The sequence below is a fragment of the Myotis lucifugus genome, unplaced genomic scaffold, assembly GCF_000147115.1.
Source record: "Myotis lucifugus unplaced genomic scaffold, Myoluc2.0 scaffold_3, whole genome shotgun sequence".
Classification (NCBI taxonomy): domain Eukaryota; kingdom Metazoa; phylum Chordata; class Mammalia; order Chiroptera; family Vespertilionidae; genus Myotis; species Myotis lucifugus.
Genome location: NW_005871051.1, coordinates 6365915 through 6385256, shown reverse-complemented (window position 1 = coordinate 6385256; position 19342 = coordinate 6365915). Strand labels below are relative to the sequence as shown.

General features: G+C 40.9%; 2 protein-coding genes across 3 annotated transcripts in view; one reads left to right on the top strand and one right to left on the bottom strand.

Annotated features, from left to right (window-relative positions):
• Window positions 1-9457, top strand: part of ALS2CR12 (amyotrophic lateral sclerosis 2 chromosome region 12) — a 34933-nt gene extending 25476 nt beyond the window's left edge. Inside the window, exons 12-15 of one of the 2 annotated variants that reach the window (XM_014461490.2) lie at window positions 3192-3254; window positions 6900-6989; window positions 7107-7216; window positions 8457-9457. In XM_014461490.2, the coding sequence (XP_014316976.1) occupies window positions 3192-3254; window positions 6900-6989; window positions 7107-7216; window positions 8457-8583 (390 nt within the window). In that variant the 3' untranslated portion in view covers window positions 8584-9457. Of the gene's footprint in view, window positions 1-3191; window positions 3255-6884; window positions 6990-7106; window positions 7217-8456 lie in introns of both variants that reach the window. The other variant, XM_023760210.1, reaches the window with a different exon arrangement.
• Window positions 9458-9695: 238 nt separating this feature from the next.
• Window positions 9696-19342, bottom strand: part of CASP8 (caspase 8) — a 29783-nt gene continuing 20136 nt past the window's right edge. The window contains 2 exon segments of the mRNA XM_023760219.1: window positions 9696-11526; window positions 12962-13460. Coding sequence (XP_023615987.1) covers window positions 11391-11526; window positions 12962-13460 — 635 coding nt within the window. The 3' untranslated portion in view covers window positions 9696-11390.

Sequence of the window (19342 nt, the reverse complement as noted above, 5' to 3'; positions counted from 1 at the left end):
AGACAGTTTTGCTGTCCTTTATCTATATAGCCATACCACAGGGTTATTGGAATGAAACTTGTAATTAACAAGAAATATAGAATGTGAAACATGCAGAAGCTGAAATTCCCTATTTTGCCAAAATCCCAGTCTCTGAATATCCTTCTTACTCTTGACTATGACTGAATTGAAAGGGTATTGTTGCAAATTAAACTAAGCAAATGTGGTCATGTACGACTCTTAGTAAATGAGGGTAGCTAACTAAAAGTTAGAGGTTGTGAGGGTTAGCTGCTCCTGTAAGTCACTCCCCTACAACCTTGACACTGATACCAGGTTATAATGAAAGCAGGTCTCAGACCAAATTCTAACAAACACGTGGACATTCACTAAACAAACAGGCATTAGCCAGCAAGTCCAGGCAATTACATCACCAGTTCTCTGAGTTTTGGGGTGCATGATAGAGTCAACATGGGTATTTGCGATGGCATTATAGAAGTAGACTTCTGTAAGCCTACTGTAACCCTGCAGTCAGCATCAGGCAACCAGAGTTCCCATCCCTAAGTGCACAAGCTACAGGCTTTGTTAGATTTTGTACCCATTTCATACAAAGTGCAAAGAATCTCTAATATTCCATTTTTAAGAGCCCATTTCTAACCATCATGTTAATTGAAAAGCCACTAATTTCACCAATGAAAGCCCAGGTATGACATTCACTATATTACTGAGCAAAACAATAATGAGGAGATGGGGCATGCTCTGCAATAATGCTTCTGGGGTCTGGAGAGCTCACATGTCTGAATGGTAGTTCAGTGGTAGTTCCTCTTAGTGGGGAGAGATTTGATTATCTGCATGTATTTCTTCTTCCTCCAATGACGCCGATTATGAACCTACAAATGGGTGTTTTTTCTCTCTCTTGTATATAATTTATACTTAGCAAAATGCACAGATATTAAATGGATAGTTTGATGAGTTTTGACAAATGTATATATCCATGTAACCAACACCCAAATCAAGATCTAGAACATTTCATCAACCCAGAGAGCACTCTAGTGTTCCTTTCCAGTAATCCCTCCCTCTGTCAGATTTGCCCCAAGACAACTACTCTTTTGATTCCTGCCACCATAGATTGTTTTTTCTTATTTTTTAAACATATTTTATTGATTTTTTACAGAGAGCAAGAGAGAGGGATAGAGAGTTAGAAACATTGATGAGAGAGAAACATCGATCAGCTGCCTCCTGCACACCTCCCACTGGGAATGTGCCCACAACCAAGGTACATGCCCTTGACCAGAATCGAACCCAGGACCTTTCAGTCTGCAGGCCGACACTCCATCCACTCAGCCAAACTCTTTAGGGCTTTTCTTATTTTTAAACTTCATGTAAATGGAATCATACAATATATGCTCTTTTGCTTATAGCTTTTATTTTTCCTCAATGTAATGTCTGTGAAATTTACTCATTTGGTGTTCATATCAGTTATGTTTTCCTTTTTTATTATCCAGTAATATTCATTTATAGGAATATCAGATAATGCATTCACCATTTCCCTGTTTGGGGAGATTTTGGTGGTTTTCGTTTTTTGACTTTTACAAATAAAGTTTCTATAAATATCCTGTACAAATGCTTTTGTAGACATTTGCTTTCATTTCTCTTTGGCATACCGAGGAGTACTATTGCTGAGATCGAGGGTGGGTATAAGTTTAACTTCATGAGAAACTAGAGGCCCAGTGCATGAAATTCGGGGTCCCTAGAGGCTGCCGGCCACCGGCCAGGGCCTCCCTTCCCCAGCTGCTGGCCACCAGCTGGGGCCTTCCTTCACTCCGCGCTGCCCCCTGGTAGTCAGCGCACATCATAGTGAGCGATCGAACTCCCAGTCGAACTCCCGAGGGGACACTTTGCATATTAGACTTTTATATATATAGATGACCAAGCCATTTTCCACCATTTCACTCTGTGTCTTAAATATATGAGAAGAATTCCAGTTGCTCCATATCATTGACAACAGTATTACTAATATTTTAATTTTGACCATGCAAATGAGTATGAAATAGATTTTGTTACTGTTTTAGTTTCCCTAATGACTAAATATGTTGGGCAGTTATTTACTGTATATCCTCCTTGGACCATATATATGTCTTCTTTTGTGAACTGTTGGTTCACGTCTTTTGCCATTTAACAAAAGTGGGTGGTTTGTCTTTTTATTATTGATACGTAGGGATACTTTTTATATTATGGATACAAATTCTTTGTCAGATATATGCATTCCAAATTCTGTCTCTCAGCCTGTGGGAGTGCCTTTTCATTTGGCTCATGTGCCTCCTTACAAGTGCCTTTTCATTTGGCTCATGTTGTCTTTTGATGGGCAGAAGTTTTTAATTTTAATAAAAGTCTAACTATCAAGTTTTTTCTTTCATGGTTACAGCCTTTTGTGTCTTCTTTATGAAACTGTTGACTATTCCAAGGACATTAAGATATCCTTTTTTAAGCAAAATAAAAGCTTTATAATTTTAGCTTTCATGATTCTATGATCCATTTTGAATAATTTTTGTGTGTGAGATAGAGGTCATAGTTCTTTTTTCCCCCCTGAAGGATATCCAGTTGTTCCAGAATGATTTGTTTTTTTAAAAAAACTTTTCTTTCTCTATTGTGTTGCCTTAGTGTATTTGTCATATCTGGGAAGTGGGGTGGTGGACTCTCCACTCTATTCCATTCAACTATTTGCCTTTGCTTCAGCCAACAACACATTGTCTTAATTACTGTAGCTTTAAATCAGGAAGTAAAAATCTAACTTTGCTTTTGTTTTTCAAGATTATTTTGGTTTTCTGTATCCTCTGTATTTCTATATAAATTTTATAATTATCTTGTTAAGAAAACCTGCTGGTATTTTGACTGGAATTGCTTTGAGTATAAAGTTCAATTTGTGGAGAACTGCATAGTTAGCAGTACTAAATCTGTATGCTAACCAGAAAAGCCTTTGAAGAAAATATTTCTTTTACTATTTGTCAATGCGCTATGGTTTAACATAAGTGAGATTTTCATTATTTAACTTCAACATGCGATGCCATTAGTTAACGATATGTGCTTCATGAAACCAACATGTAAACTTTGGTAACTATTATATTATATTTCTGAATTTTATTCTGGTTTTCCTAGTTTTTTTAGAGAAGTGCCAGAACCCATTGCTGACCTTTTTCAAATAAAATTACTTTTAGGAGCTCTTGAAACAACATGAAAAGGACACCTTGCAATTAAAGGAGCTGAAAAAGACCAACGAGGTAAGCTTTCTCATTTTTTTTCTGTGGAGTTAGCACCTTACAAATACATCAGTAAAATTATATACTGTCAATAAATGGAATCAATGATAATTTCCCCAAAACTGTTAAAAAGAAAACACACAAAAAACCCACAGAAGAACTAAAGCTGAGTTTGCTGAAATCAATAAGTCAAAAAGGATTTTAGAATTATCTGTAAAACAAAGCCAGTAGTGTCTTTTTAGAGCCTGATTTGGACAAATATATGGGCAATATATTGTGTAATCTTCAATGTCAAAGGCCTTTCATTTCTAGTATGGCTCAAACCACAAAAGGATTAAATATTAAAATGCCAAATTCTTTCCTTCAACCTCTGAAAAGTACCATCCTGCCCCCTTGGAACTCTAACTCCAAGCCTTTCCTTAAAACTTGGAGTTTACGTTATCCTCACCCCCACCCCAGCCCCTCAGGGAACTCTCTCCTGAGACTTCCATGTGGAAGGTACCTGAAGGGAAACCCTTCAGACCCACAAAGTGCCTTGTGATTCATCTTTCACTGAAAATTTAATTTGGATCCAGAATGGACACGTTTGGGACATGGTTAGCCATTATGAAGGCATGGAATGATACCTTAGAATCCAGGCAGGGCTTCAATATTGTTGGGCAAACAGATTGCAATGTCCTACAAAGTGAAGGAATGGGCTTTGGAGAAAGATAGATCCCGTGTATTCTTTTTCTCCCCCTTTTTAGTGAATGTATTGGGGTGACACTGGTTAACAAAACTATACAGGTTTCAGGTGCACAATTCTACAATGCATCATCTGTACACTGTATTGTATATTCACCACCCCAAGTAAAGTTTCCATCCATCACTATTTTTCTCCTTATATCCTCCTCCATCTCCGTTTACCCTCCACCCCCTGACAGTCGCCACAGTGTACTCTTATAACTACTTTACCGAGCTTGTCTACTGATTAGCTATAAATTAGTTACCTCCTGCATGAGCCCCAACCAGGGCCCGGGCCAGGGAGGAGCCTGCAACCAAGATATGTGCCCTTGACTGGGTAATTTTTTCATTGGATGTAAGCCATTGTGAATTTTACCTTTTTGGATGCTGAATATTTTTGTATTCCTTTAAATATTCTTGAGCTTTGTTCTGGGATTCAGTTAAGTTACTTGGATACAGTTTGAGCTTTTCAATGTTTTCTTTTAAGCTGTGTTAAGCAGAATTACAGCAGTTTTGGGCCGAATTTTTCCCCACTACTGAAATGATACCCTTCTGAGTAGTCTACCCAATACTATGTACAGAAGGGCTTTTCTACCCTGGCTGGTAGGAATCTGAGCTATTCCCAGTCCTGTGTTGGTTCTGGGGATTGTTTCACCTACTCCGTGCTGGGGACTCTTTCCCCCACAACCTCATTTCCTTTGGTTTGTTTCTCTCCATCATGCCACTCCAGTGGCCCTGGACTTCTTGCTGTTTACCAGGCTAGGATGCTCCCACTTTGGAGTCTTTGCGCTTGATGATCTCGCCTCCTGAAAAGTTCTTTGCCAGATATCCACATCGCTAGCTTCCTCACTGCCTTCCAGTCTTCACTCAAATGCTACCTTCTCAGGGGCCACTCAACAACACGCCTGGCACTTCCTTTTCCCTGTTTTACTTTTCTTTTTCTTTTTTTTAAAATATATTTTATTGATTTTTTTACATAGAAGAAGGGAGAGGGATAGAGAGTCAGAAACATCGATGAGAGAGATCGATCAGCCGTCTCCTGCACGCCCCCCACTGGGGATGTGCCTGCAACCAAGGTACATGCCCTCGACCGGAATCGAACCCGCGACCCTTCAGTCCACAGGCTGACGGTCTATCCACTGAGCCAAACCGGTTACGGCTCCCTGTTTTACTTTTCTACACAGACTTATAACCATCTAGCCTGATAAACTCAATAAAGGCAGGGATTTTTGTCTATTTTCTTTACCACTAATCCCAGTTTCTAGAACAGTGCCTGGCATTTCACAGACATTCTGTAAATAGCAACTGATTTTTTTGAATGAATAAATCAATGAAAAAAATGCAAAATGACCTGCTTTGTACAATGCAGTTGCAGTAGATGATGCCCTTCAAGTTTATGCAGAGTGGGAGGTTCCTCTACATGGGAATAGCTATGCGGATGGTAAGAGTTAAATGAGCCTGGCTCCTGAAAGCAGATCCTAATCTAGTCCCTTTTCTTTTTTTAATCCTCACCTGAAGGTATTTTTCCATTGATTTTTAGAGGAGTAGGAGAGGGAAAGACAGAGAGCAACATCAATGTGAGAGAAATACATAAATTAGTTGCCTCCCGCATGAGCCCCAACCAGGACTGGGGCCAGGGAGGAGCCTGCAACCAAGATATATGCCCTTGACCTGAATCAAACCCAGAACCCTTTGGTCTGCAGGCCGACGCTTTATCCACTGAGCCTAACCAGCTAGGTAGGGCTGGTCCATTTTTATAGTCACTTCACCATCTCTCTAAAGTAGATCCAACACTTATACTGTGTCCTCCACCTGCATCCTGGATTTGTTTTTAATCTACTATTGTAATTATTTTGTTTGCTTTTATTTAATTTTTTATCTTTTCCTCACTAGAATGTGTCCCCCATAAGAGTAGGAGTTATATTTGTCTTGCTCATCGTAATATTCATAGTACCTAATACACTGGATCTACCTTGCTCCAAAGCCCATTCCTATAGTAGGTTTTTTGTTTCTAATTAACAGACTTTTTTTTAGAGCACGGTTAAGTTTACAGAAAAAATAAGCAGAAAGTACAGAGATTTCACATACACTCCCCATCCCCACACAACTTCCTCTATTATTAATATCTTGCATTGGTGTGTTACATTTGTTACAGCTGATAAACTACTATTAATATATTATTTTTAACTAAGGTTCATAGTTTACATTAGGGTTCATTATTTGTGTTGTACATTCTATAATTTTTGTCAATCATGTTATAAAGTCACCATTGTAGTATCATACAAAATAATTTCTCTAACCTAAAGATCTTCTGTTCTCCACGTATACATCCTTCCCTTTCCCTCCCAACCCTTAGCAACCACTGATCTTTTTTTAAAAATATATTTTATTGATTTTTTACAGAGAGGAAGGGAGAGAGACAGAGAGCTAGAAACATCGATGAGAGAGAAACGTTGATCAGCTGCCTCCTGCACACCCTCCACTGGGGATGTGCCCGCAACCAAGGTACATGCCCTTGACCAGAATCGAACCCGGGACCCCTCAGTCCGCAGGCCGACGTTTTATCCACTGAGCCAAATGGGTCAGGGCACCACTGATCTTTTTACTAACTCTATAGTTTTGCCTTTTCCAGAATGTCATATAGTTGGGATCTATCGTTGATATTTAATAAATACTTGTTTAATGAATGAATAATTGCTAGCTGTTGTGACAACCCATGTGAGCTCTGGTGAGGACTGGCTCTGGAGCAGTGACAGTGAGCTTGCAAAGGAGGGTATGGATGGGGAAGACAAAGGGAGGGCGTAGGGTTAACAGGGCATAGTGACTGAATGGTGCAGAAGAAGGAGTAAAGTCAATGCTGCACATTCTAGTCCAGGTACCTGGAGAAGAGAATAAATGGGCAGATACCATCATGCTGTCCCAAAACAGTTTCTTCTTACACAGATCATAGAGGAAGAGTTGCATGCACAAGCTGTTATCCTGGAATCACTGAACACCACCCTCTACCAAACCCAGATGGAACTCCAGAAGGAGGTGAGTCCTGGCTGGAGTGAGGATGGGCATTTGTGGGAGGATCCCAGGTCTCTGTGTAGCTCAGCCATACAGCTCTGGTTGGGAAAAGATAGCTATTAAAATATACATGTCTTTCAGAAAGCTGCGGTGGCAAATCTGGAGAAAACACTCCAGACCAAGCTTGCTGAAACGGAAGAGAAGTTTAAATTCACCATACAGCTCCTGAGAGAAGAAAACATTCATCTGAGGTGTGAATGGGGCGCAAAAACATGGCTGACTTATCTTTAGGAATGGGGAGGGGGTTGGGTGAGGAATAGGTGAAGATGAACTCAGGTGTTTCCTAATGAAGCCAAAGCACAGGCACTTTCAGGAGGAAGATATTCACAGTGAGCCTGGCCACAGAATTTACCTGCTGTGGTCAAACAGTTCATTTGATAGTTACTATCTCTTTTTTTCACGCTGTTGAGCATTTTACCATCATTACTCTCAATTCTTGTTTCAGATAAATTTCTTATCTCTGCTTCATTTATCTCTTCTTCTGGAGAATTCTGTAGTTCTTTCATTTGGGGGTTGTTTCTTTGTCTCCTAATTTTGGCTGTTTGGGTTTGTAACTATGTTTTAGGTAGATCCTCTACACCTCTCCCATCTCTGATGCAGGACAGTGTTAAAGGCTGTTTCTGACTCATTGGATCAGGCAAAGACTCAAAGCCTCCAGAGACTGCCTCTGCCTACAGACTAATAGGATTCCAACTTGAATTCCCCGCCCCCCCACCCCCCGCCAGTTTGTTTGAAATGGTGCCGTGTCTCAGTTTTTATGCAAAATGATACATGGTATTTATCTGAGACTCTCTAAGTGTATTCAGGATTTAAAAAACGAAAGATCATTTTTAAACATCTCCCCTGAGAGTTTAGGGGTGTAGGTGTTAGTGGTTTACCCTTAGATGCAGCTATATTGGGTTCCTGTGGAAATCAATTTTAGGTCAGAAATTAAACTGCAACCTGAAGATGCATCTTAAATTATTGAAATAGCCCGGCCGGTGTGGCTCAGTGGTTGAGCGTCAACCTATGAACCTGGAGGTCACGGGTTCGATTCCTGGTCAGGGCATATGCCCGCGTTGCAGGCTTGATCCCCAGTATGGGGTGTGCAGGAGGCAGCCAATCAATGATTCTCTCTCATCATTGATGTTTCTATCTTTCTCTCCCTCTCTGAAATAAACTCAATAAAAATATTTTTAAAAAATTATTGAAATAAATTTCGGTCAATACTTTAATAAAGGGAACTTATTTATTATGTTGATTTAGTGGAAAATTCCTCACATGGGCATTTGGTCACCCACATATCCTGTCTCACTAAATTCAAAACTACTGCAAGTAATAAGTGAGACTGCCCCCAGTGAAAGAATGAAACCACACTTCTCTCTCTCCAGATATCCTACCCCACTGTCTACTCTTTGAGTCTATAGTGATACATTTTCTCTTTCTTTATAGGCAAAAGATAAATACCAAGAATGGAGGAATTTATGAAGAACGATCTGGAAGGTCAACCTGTATTACTATTTATGAGGATGATACTGAGACTTTAGAAGAGGGTAGCAACAAAAGACAAGAATTATGAGCAGAAAAGTTGTTCTCCAGCATCGGAGTTGGTAGGAACAGCATCTCTGTGAGCCTAGAGTACTCCTGTAGGTTTTCTTGAGAAATGCATAAGATGGGTTTGGTTTTGGGGTTGCCTTGATTCTGCTTTCATCTTTTCACAATTTGCTTTCTTCTGAGTGGTTGGGAATGTTTGAATTCTCATCTCAATTACATAGATTTTTTTTCATGATTTTCACTGAAAAGTGATGTGCTCTGTAGCTAGAGCTGGGCTTTCTCTGGGTGTACTATTTTCTCTTCCACCTTTACATATTTTTATTATGAAGACACTGATCTGAAAATTTTCTTCCTATAAAATGTTAACTATATTTTGGACTGTACGTGGGGCATTTAGCTAGCAAGAAAAAATTTATTGGTTTGATTTCAAAAACCTTTCTTTTTCACATGTGTCCCCACTCTCTCACCTCTCAATCACATTCCCTAACCTGTGATTTAGGAAGAGTTTCTGATAATTCTTGCCAGATTCTCTAAACCATTGCTAGAATTCAAATGCCACTGTGCAGGCAACATAAATAAGTGAAATGGGCTGCACATAAAGAAAAACTATCTGACCAAAACAATAATTGGTAATTGGCAGCAGCTTCAATAGAGGGGACTAGAGGGGGGAGGCAGTGAGAGAAACCATTCCATTGCTGCCATACAGGAGTATGGAGTTAATGGGATCAAATATTCTGATTTTTCAAGAGAAGGTATTCTAGTTTTTATATCACATCTCCCAATTTTTAAATATGAACAACACATTTTTTTAAAATATTGATTTCAGAGAGGGAGGGAGAGGGAGAGAGAGATAAAAACATCAATGATGAAAGAGAATCATTGATTGGCTGCCTCCTGCATGCCTCTTATTGGGGAATCGAGCCTGCAAAGGCGTGTGCCCTTGATCAGAATCGAACCTTCAGTCTGCAGGCCGATGCTCTATCAACTGAGCCAAACCAGCTAGGGCTGAACAACACATTTTTTAAAAATACAATGGTGTGAGCCAACATTGGGGGGTTCAAGTAAAATGTATCTGTGATCCAAACATTTTCCACCTGTGAGATGCCATTGGAATAAAACAAAACAAGCAAAACAATCTCGTGCGAACAGTAAAGTTAAGTTATATTTTAACTAGAAGTACTTTTGAAAAACTAATTTTTTTAAAAAAACTTAATTAGCTTTTAAAAACAAGATAATTCATTAGTATTTCAAATGAAATTATAATTTTAAAAGCATGAATAAAGCACAGAAATGCTAGCAGAAAAGCAAATCGAGCATGTACAGAAAAATGCATATACTACAAGAGCAATAAGAGGAAAGGCTGAAAAGGGAATTTGGAAATAGATTGTAACTGATTTGTAAAACCATTTTGGGTTTTTAAAAGCTTTTAATGCAAGAAATAGTATTTTCCAATTTGTATTTTAAAGAAGCGTGTAGTGCAAGTTACTTGAGACACAACAGTACAAGACGGACACTCTGACCCTGTTTTATTCCCCTGAAAGTCAGAAATACATGTCCCATGTGAAAGCCCCCCCTACCCCCAACCCTGTATGAAGAGGGTAGAAGGCATCAATATTATCAGATAGGGAATTTAGGGCCAAGAAGGCTGTGTAAACAAAACTTGTTATTTCTTTACTAATTAAGACCAAACTTCTTTGTCTTATAAATTCTTCTCAAATTTATTGTTATTGTGTCTAAAAGATATAAAAATCTGCCTGATGTGATAACTTTTAAAAAAATATATTTTATTGATTTTTTACAGAGAGGAAGGGAGAAAAAGATGGATAGAAAGGTAGAAACATCGATGAGAGAGAAACATCGATTCATGTACCCGCAACCAAGGAAGGTACATGCCCTTGACGGGAATCGAACCCAGGACCCTTCAGTCCACAAGCCCATGCTCTATCCACTGAGCCAAACTGGTCAGGGCAATCTTTTTTTGTCTCATATTTCTGTGAACTCTGGCATGTATGAAAGTTAATTTTATTTTTCTATTGTTAATTTATCTTATGTCATTTTAGTTAGTATGAATAAAAAGGAAAAGTTTTCCTTACATATAATTGTAGTGTGGAGGATGGCTTGGAAAGAGAGGGACTGAAAGTACAAAACAAAACAATTCTTAACAATTTGAAGCAGCAGTCGCCAACCTTTTGGACCTCACGGACCACCAGTGGTCCGAGGACCACCGGTTGTCAACCGCTGATTTGAAGGGAATTAAATGATTTGGGGTTGAAAGCAGATCAGAGATGAGTGAAGTACATTCTGCCACTGTATTTGAACCATTGTAATGTCGCATTTCTTTTAAACTTACTATCCTTTGTATCTACTATAGTTTTTAAAACTTTTTTATCAAATTAAAAATACAATTAAAATCATGCCTATGGCTATAAATATCTAGCTATCATTGCAAAGCCAGAAATTTAGGCTTCAATCTGCATAAAAATTAAATTGTCATGACTCCCATTCTCTCCCCTCTCTGCCTTCAAAAACTGGGGGGCGGGGGGGGACGTATCCAGTTTGACACAGTGGATAGAGCGTCCGCCTGTGGACCAAAGGGTCCCAGGTTCAATTCGGTCAAGGGCACTACCTTGGGGCTCATTCAGGAAGCAGCCCATCAAAAAGGGAAAAATATCCTCAGGTGAGGATTAACAACATAAAATAAAATAAAATAAAATAAACAGGGCAGGGGCAGCAGCATCTTATTAACAATTAAATTAAGCATAGTGTTGTGCAAATAAATGATAGCATAAAGTAAAAGCATTACAGTACAAAAATTAAGCATAGTGTTCGACATCAATTGAGGGGGAAGTAGAGTTTTTTTCTCAGCGTGAAAGTGGGTTGTGGCATCTGCTTTCCCATATTCTTCTTGTCGTCCTTATTGCTCACTTCAAAGTTTACCTCAGTGAGGATGGTGAGAATGTCATCACCCCTGGAAAACAGAACATAGCATTGTGACCATCTGTGAGGGGAAAACACTGGTAAACCCGTTCACCTGCTGTGCTTATGATAGCTATTTCTCTCAAAACATCAGGCAAGCCCAGCTGGCGTGGCTCAGTGGTTGAGCATCGACCTATGAACCAGAAGGTCACAGTTCGATTCCTGGTCAGAGCACATGCCTGGGTTGTGGGCTCCATCCCCAATAGTGGGCGTGCAAGAAGCAGCCGATCTTTGGTTCTCTCTCATCATTGATGCTTCTGTCTCTTTCTCCCTCTCACTTCCTCTCTGAAATCAATAAAAAATATATTTTTAAAAAACCTTAGGCAGATGAAATAAGTTGCTAAACCAAGACCTACCATAGCATTTTAGGTAAAGGATGTTTCAGAGCTTAATAACTTACCTTTGGTTTCCTCAGGATCTCTGCAGACCATCAGAAACCTCAGTGTTAACATGAGATTTGGTTTCTTCCCCTCCCAATCTGTTTGTACCTCACTCTACTCCAGCTTCTGTGTTACTTGCCCCCATTATCCTCTCAATGATCCCTAACATCCTCTGCCCCAAAGTGACATTGCTTCTGTGGATTCATCCATGATGCAACCAAACTTATGGGAAGTGAAAATCCAGTGTCTCGTGCAGCCACACCACCCCTTTCTCACCAGTCTCGCTATCCAGTTTAATTGGGCCACCTGTTCATCTACCTCGGCAAATAGCCCCACCCCCACCCCCACATCCACCGCCCCCTAACCTTGCAGGATTCATGGTCTGAATCACAAAATGAAAACATAGTGTTGATGTTATGGTTCACTCCTTTATCCGCCATAGAAATTCTCATTCTTCATACACTTTAAACATAATAATACTGAACTAGAAGGAACCTAGCAGAAGATTCCTTGCTATTCATCTGTCTGTTGTGTGTGCATTTGGGTGAACTGTGACATACAAAACTTCATGTAACTAAAAGAATTGTGGGATATTTAAATGAGGAAAGGCGATTTTCCTATATTTTGTGGCTTTAAATCAGGCCAGATGAGTACAACAATAAAGGATTTATATACCAAGAGGGTGTGAGGTCAGTTAGCTATTATGGAACTTTTGACAGAGCTGGAGGATAGTACACATTGAAATGGGTTATTGCCTTTTTAGAAGACTTCTTAGAATTTTTCTAGTTAAGGTGGCACAGTCATGATTCTGCCCAAATACAGAGCTGGACTATATGACTTCACCATCCTTCCTAGCATCCTTCCTGCCTGTCCTTTGAGGTGCTAAAAAGGGGAACTCCTCAGTAAGTATCAGTTTTTTTCTCTCTGTGACTAAAGATGTTAAGACTTGTCCTCTCTCCCACTTTGCAACTGACATGGGAAGTACAGCTCTGAGGCCCACAGCTGGACATGTATAGATGCATGACGGGTTGAGTAGGCAGGAATTACCTAGGACATCTTTCTCTCAGACTCTGGCACAGTGACTGGATATACCAGGTCCCCTCTGTGGGGTTTCGGTAGGAAACACAGTTGTTCACAGTGGCCATCCCCAGCAGAAAGTCAGCCTCATCTGGGATATTTCTCTTCTGGTTCGAGTCCATTTCTAAATAGGCTTCCTTCTCCTCTGAGTCGGTCTCAACAGCTATGCCTTTCTGGTAGTTATCCCCTTGGCAAGCTTGGATAAAAAAGATTTTCGGTTTGCCTGCAAGGGAAGGGCACTTCAAACCAGTGAAGTAAGAGGTCAGCTCATAGATGGGGGCTTCCTGCCCATCGCAGCCATAGACGATGCCCTTGTCTCCATGGGAAAGGATGCAGCAGATGAAGCAGTCTTTGCCATTGTGGTCCATGCGTTGGTAGTCTTTCAGGATCTCACAGATTGTCTTTGCTGTGGCATCTTTGTAATGCACTACCTCAAAATGAAGCTCACTAAAGGTGTTGTGCAAAGCCTCTAAAAAGTGAAATACAAAAAGTCATATTACACCACAATAGTACCCAGAGCTAAAGAGAGCATTGATCAGATAAGAATTTGAACCAGAACTTAAGAACAAGATCCTCTATATTAGTGGCTAGATTCTAGTTGGAAAAAGTTTCCCAGTCTCGAGGTAACAAACAAAAGTAGAATACTATTGTTGGCTCATTGCCTTATTTCAGCTAGTCTACAGGATGAGTAAGCTGTTGCTTAGGCTTAATACCAAACCAATCTAAAAAATAATTGTATTACTTACACTAATCAGAAAACAAAAACCGAAAGGACTTTAAACAAAATAGCCATACTTATTTTATTCTGAACGCCCTCAAAACTGTCAAAATAAAATATATGAATGTTTAAAAAGTCAAGTAGAACCAAAAGACCTATTACCAAAAAAACTATCCCTCTCAAGCCCTCCCTATTACCCAGTCACATTCCACTTTCAAATTCTAACTGCTTTTTTTGTTGTTATCAGCCTCCATTTTGTAATAAATTTTGGTACACTGCTATTTATTGATTGATAAATTTTAGACTTTTGTATTGAATTACTGATATGGTTCTCTTACACAATTGTTTACAATTTTTAGTAGAATCAATAGTAATGTTTGTATTACTAGTTTTTATTTAAACATAATATTATTTAATTATGCTTCCCTTCCTTTTTTTCAATTGTTGACACGATTATAGATGTCCCCCATTTTCCCCACCTTTTCCCCCTGCCCTGGCCTTCACCATACTGTTGTCTGTCTCCAGGGGCTATGCGTATATATCCTTTGACTAATCTCTTCACCTTCTTTCATCCAATTCCCCCTCCCACCTCCCCTCTGACATGTCAGTCTGTTCCATGTATCCATCCTCTGGTTCTGTTGTGTCCCCACATGCTCTATCTTTGAGACGGTTCCATGTACATTGGAGAAGAATATATTCTGCTGCTTTGGGTTGAAATGTTCTGTTGTAAATATCAAATAAATCCTATTCCTGGCCCTTGGCAACCTGTTTGAAGCTACAAGTGAGCCACAGTTTGTGGCTGCCTCTGTGGGCATGGCAAGGCCAGCTTTTACCAGGACAGGGCCCAGAGGTGGGTCCACAAGCCTCTGCAAGCTCCCAGGATCTGCCTCCACCTGCCAGCTGGCTGTTAGGCTCAGTCACTGACAGAACCTCTGGCAGAATGGGGAGAGTGCGGATAGTGGATACTATCTTGATACCATGGCAATGTTTTCACACACTGTAATACCTAACACATTCAACAGAAATACTAGTCATTTAGTTGAATTAAAGGCAAAGCTGGTTGCTACTTTTCAGTAAAAGCCCTTTAGTAAGATTTAATATTTTATCTTTATGTGTATACATTGTTTTAATTTTTTTTAATTAAACCTTTATTGTTCAGATTATTACAGTTGTTCCTCTTTCCCCCCCCCCCCATAGCTCCTCTCCACCCAGTTCCCACCCCACCTTCTGTCCTTACCCCTGCCACTGTCCTCATCCATAGGTGTATGATTTTTGTCCAGTCTCTTCCCGCACCCGCCACACCCCTTCCCCCCTGAGAAATGTCAGTCCACTCCCTTTCTATGTCCCTGATTCTATTATATTCACCAGTTTATTATGTTCATCAAATTATTTATCTTCTTAAAAGATACCTTTCAGCATTTCATATAATACTGGTTTGGTGGTGATGAACTCCTTTAGCTTTTCCTTATCTGTGCAGCTCTTTATCTGACCTTCAATTCTGAAGGATAGCTTTGCTGGATAAAGTAATCTTGGTTGTAGGTTCTTGCTATTCATCATTTTGAATATTTCTTGCCACTCCCTTCTGGCCTGCATAGTTTCTGTTGAGAAATCAGCTGACAGTCATATGGGTACTCCCTTGTAGGTAACTAACTGTTTTTCTCTTGCTGCTTTTAAGATTCTCTCTTTGTCTTTTGCTCTTGGCATTTTAATTATGATGTGTCTTGGTGTGGTCCTCTTTGGATTCCTTTTGTTTGGGGTTCTCTGCGCTTCCTGGACTTGTAAGTCTATTTCTTTCACCAGGTAGGGGAAGTTTTCTGTCATTATTTCTTTAAATAGGTTTTCAATATCTTGCTCTCTCTCTTCTTCTGGCACCCCTATAATTCGGATGTTGGTACGCTTGAAGCTGTCCCAGAGGCTCCTTACACTATCTTCATATTTTTGGATTTTTTTTTCTTTTTGTTTTTCCGGTTGGGCGTTTTATGCTTCTTCGTATTTCAAATCTTTGACTTGATTCTTGGGATCCTCTAGTCTGCTGTTGGGTCTCTGTATAATATTTTTTATTTCAGTCAGTGTATGCTTAATTTCTAGTTGGTCCTTTTTCATATCCTCGAGGGTCTCACTAAATTTATCAGCGGTTTCTAGAAAATTGTTGAAAAACCTTATAACCATGGTTTTGAACTCTATATCCAGTAGTTTGCTTTCCTCCATTTCTGTCATTTGTGACCTGTTTCTTTGTCTCTGCATTTTGGCTGCTTCCCTGTGTTGGCAGAATGGCTTTGTTTGCTAGGTGTCCTATAGGGCCCAGTGGCTCAGCCTCCCCAATTACCTGAGGAAGACACTCTTAGTACACCCCTTTATGGGCTTTGTGCACAGTCTTGTTGTAGTTAAGCCTTGATTGTTGTAGGTATCACTGGGAGGAATTGACCTCCAGGCCAATTGGCTGTGAGAATCAGCTGTGTCTATAGTGGGAGAACTTCTGTGCTGAAGACACCCTTATGGGGCAAGACTTGCTTCAGTGGGGCTTTTGTGCTCACTGAGTCTTCCCTCTGAGTGTGTCCCTTATGGATCTGAGGAGTTATAATCTGGATGGTCCACTCTGACCACTGGGTACACTGGCACTTGGATCTTAGGAGGTGCTAATTTAGCCTCTGCCTGTGACTACCCAGCAGGAGCTACGGAGAGATCTTCAGATTCCTTTTCTTTGTTTGGAGCAGGGGTCCTCAAACTACAGCTTGCAGGCCTCATGCAAATACAAATATTGTATTTGTTTCCGTTTTGTTTTTTTCTTCAAAATAAGATATGTGAAGTGTGCATAGGAATTTGTTCATAGTTTTTTTTAAACTGTAGTCCAGCCCTCCAACGGTCTAAGGGACAGTGAACTGGCCCTCTGTTTAAAAAGTTTGAGGACCCCTGGTTTGGAGTTTGGAGGTGCCTAAATGAGGCCCAGCTGTGAAGCAATGCAAGCTGCTGTGGGGCCTTGGGCCTTCTTTTGGATGTTCTGGGTCTCTCTGACCCAGCTGCAGTTTGTTAGGTAATTTTAGATTGCAAAGGGCCAGGGCATTCATATGCAAAAGCCTTTGAGCACAGCTTGGGTGGGGCGGGGTCTCAGGGAATCAACAGGGGGAGCAAACAGCTATGGCTGATCCTCAGCCCTGCCCTAAGAGGACCCGGGTCTCACTGTTCTGCGATAATCACTGCAGGCTCCTCTGAGAGAAAGCCACCCTCGAGTTCCGCCTGCTGCGAGACAGTCCAGTTTCTCCCTGTATGAGTCTGGGTCCCCAGAGACTCGCCCAGAACTGGCCTTCAGAGCAGTTGGGAGTTTGAGACTCATTCCCGATTGAAAAAGACAGCCGTGTCCTCAGTTGCCAGCCCTTTCCGCGTGCGACTCCGTACCTCTGCACTTCACTTCCACACCTCCTCTGAGTCTCAGTGTGCTTTTCTCTTTCCTTCTAGTTGTAGAATTTCCACTCGCACAGCCTTCCTGTGGTTCTGGATGATGTCCGTTTTGTCTTTTTTTTTTTTTAATCTTCATTGTTCAGATTATTACAGTTGTTCCTCTTTTTTCCTTCCATAACTCCCCTCCACCCAGTTCCCACCCCACCCTCTGCCCTCACTCCCCACCCACTGTCCTCATCCATAGGTGCACGATTTTTGCCCAGTCTCTTCCCGCATCCCCCTCACCTCTTTCCCCCACAAGAATAGTCAGTCCACTCCCTTTCTATGCCCCTGATTATATTATAATCACCAGTTCATTCTGTTCATCAGATTATTCACTTGATTTTCAGATTCACTTGTTGATAGATGTGTATTTGTTGTTCATAATTTGTATCTTTACCTTTTTCTTCTTCTTCTTCTTAAAGGATACCTTTCAGCATTTCATATAATGCTGGTTTGGTGGTGATGAACTCCTTTAGCTTTTTCTTATCTGTGAAGCTCTTTATCTGACCTTCACTTCTGAATGATAGTTTTGCTGGATAAAATAATCTTGGTTGTAGGTTCTTGCTATTCATCATTTTGAATATTTCTTGCCACTCCCTTCTGGCCTGCAAAGTTTCTGTTGAGAAATCAGCTGACAGTCGTATGGGTACTCCCTTGTAGGTAACTGACTTTCTTTCTCTTGCTGCTTTTAAGATTCTCTCTTTGTCTTTTGCTCTTGGCATTTTAATTATGATGTGTCTTGGTGTGGTCCTCTTTGGATTCCTTTTGTTTGGGGTTCTCTGCACTTCCTAGACTTGTAAGTCTATTTCTTTCACCAGGTAGGGGATGTTTTCTGTCATTATTTCTTTAAATAGGTTTTCAATATCTTGCTCTCTCTCTTCTTCTGGCACCCCTATAGTTCGGATGTTGGTACGCTTGAAGCTGTCCCAGAGGCTCCTTACACTATCTTCATATTTTTGGATTCTTTTTTCATTTTGCTTTTCCGGTTGGGTGTTTTTTGCTTCTTCGCATTTCAAATCGTTGACTTGATTCTTGCGATCCTCTAGTCTGCTGTTGGGTCTCTGTATAATATTCTTTATTTCAGTCAGTGTATGCTTAATTTCTAGTTGGTCCTTTATCACAACCTCGAGGGTCTCATTAGATTTCTTGTAGGTCTCATTAAGTTTATCGGCAGTTTCTAGAAAATTCTTGAAAAACCTTAAAAGTGTGGTTTTGAACTTTATATACAGTAGTTTGCTTTCCTCCATTTCTGTCATTTGTGTCCTTTTTCTTTGTCTCTGCATTTTTTATGGTTCCCTGTGTTGATAAAGTGGTTTTCTGTGCTAAGTGTCCTCTAGGATCCAGTGGTTCAGCCTCTCCAATTACCTGAGGAAGACACTCTTGGTGCACCCCCTTGTGGTCTTTGTGCACAGTCTTGTTGTAGTTAAGCCTTGATTGTTGTAGGTATCACTGGGAGGAATTGACCTCCAGGCCAATTGGCTGTGAGATTCCGCTGTGTCTGCAGTGGGATAACTTTTGTGCTAGAGACACCCCTCCAGGGCAAGACTTGCTTCAATGGGGCTTTGGTGCTCACTGAGTCTGCCCCCTGAGTGTGTCCTTTATGGTTCCACGGAGCTGCAAACTGGATGGTCCCACTCTGACCTCTGGGTACACTGGCTCCTGGATCTCTAGGGAGGTGCTAATCTAGCCTCTGCCTTAGGGTATCCAGCAAAAGCCTCCCTGCAGGGCTTGGGCAGGGCGGGTCCCAAGGGATCAACAGGGCAGGGCTAGCAGTTATGGCTGCTCTCAGAGGCTCCACTTCTCAGTGTCTCGACAATCGCTGCAAGCCCCTCCGAGAGAAAGCTGCCCTCGAGTTCCGACCGATGCCAGACAGTCCTGCTTCTCCCGTATGAGTCTGGGTCCCCAGAGACTTGCCCAGAACTGGAGCTCAGAGCCTAAGACTCCCTCCCGATTGAAAACAACAACTGCGCCCTCAGCCGCCAGCCCACTCCACATGCGCTTCTGTACCTTAGTATTTTACTTCCCCACTGCGCCTCCTCTGAGTCTCGGTATGCTTTTCTCTTTCCTTCTAGTTGTAGAATTTCCACTCAGCCAGCCTTCCTGTGGTTCTGGATGATGTCCGTTCCGTCTTTTAGTTGTATTTTTGAAGTGGTTGTTTGAGGCAGCAAACGCCGGTGTTTACCTATGCCGCCATC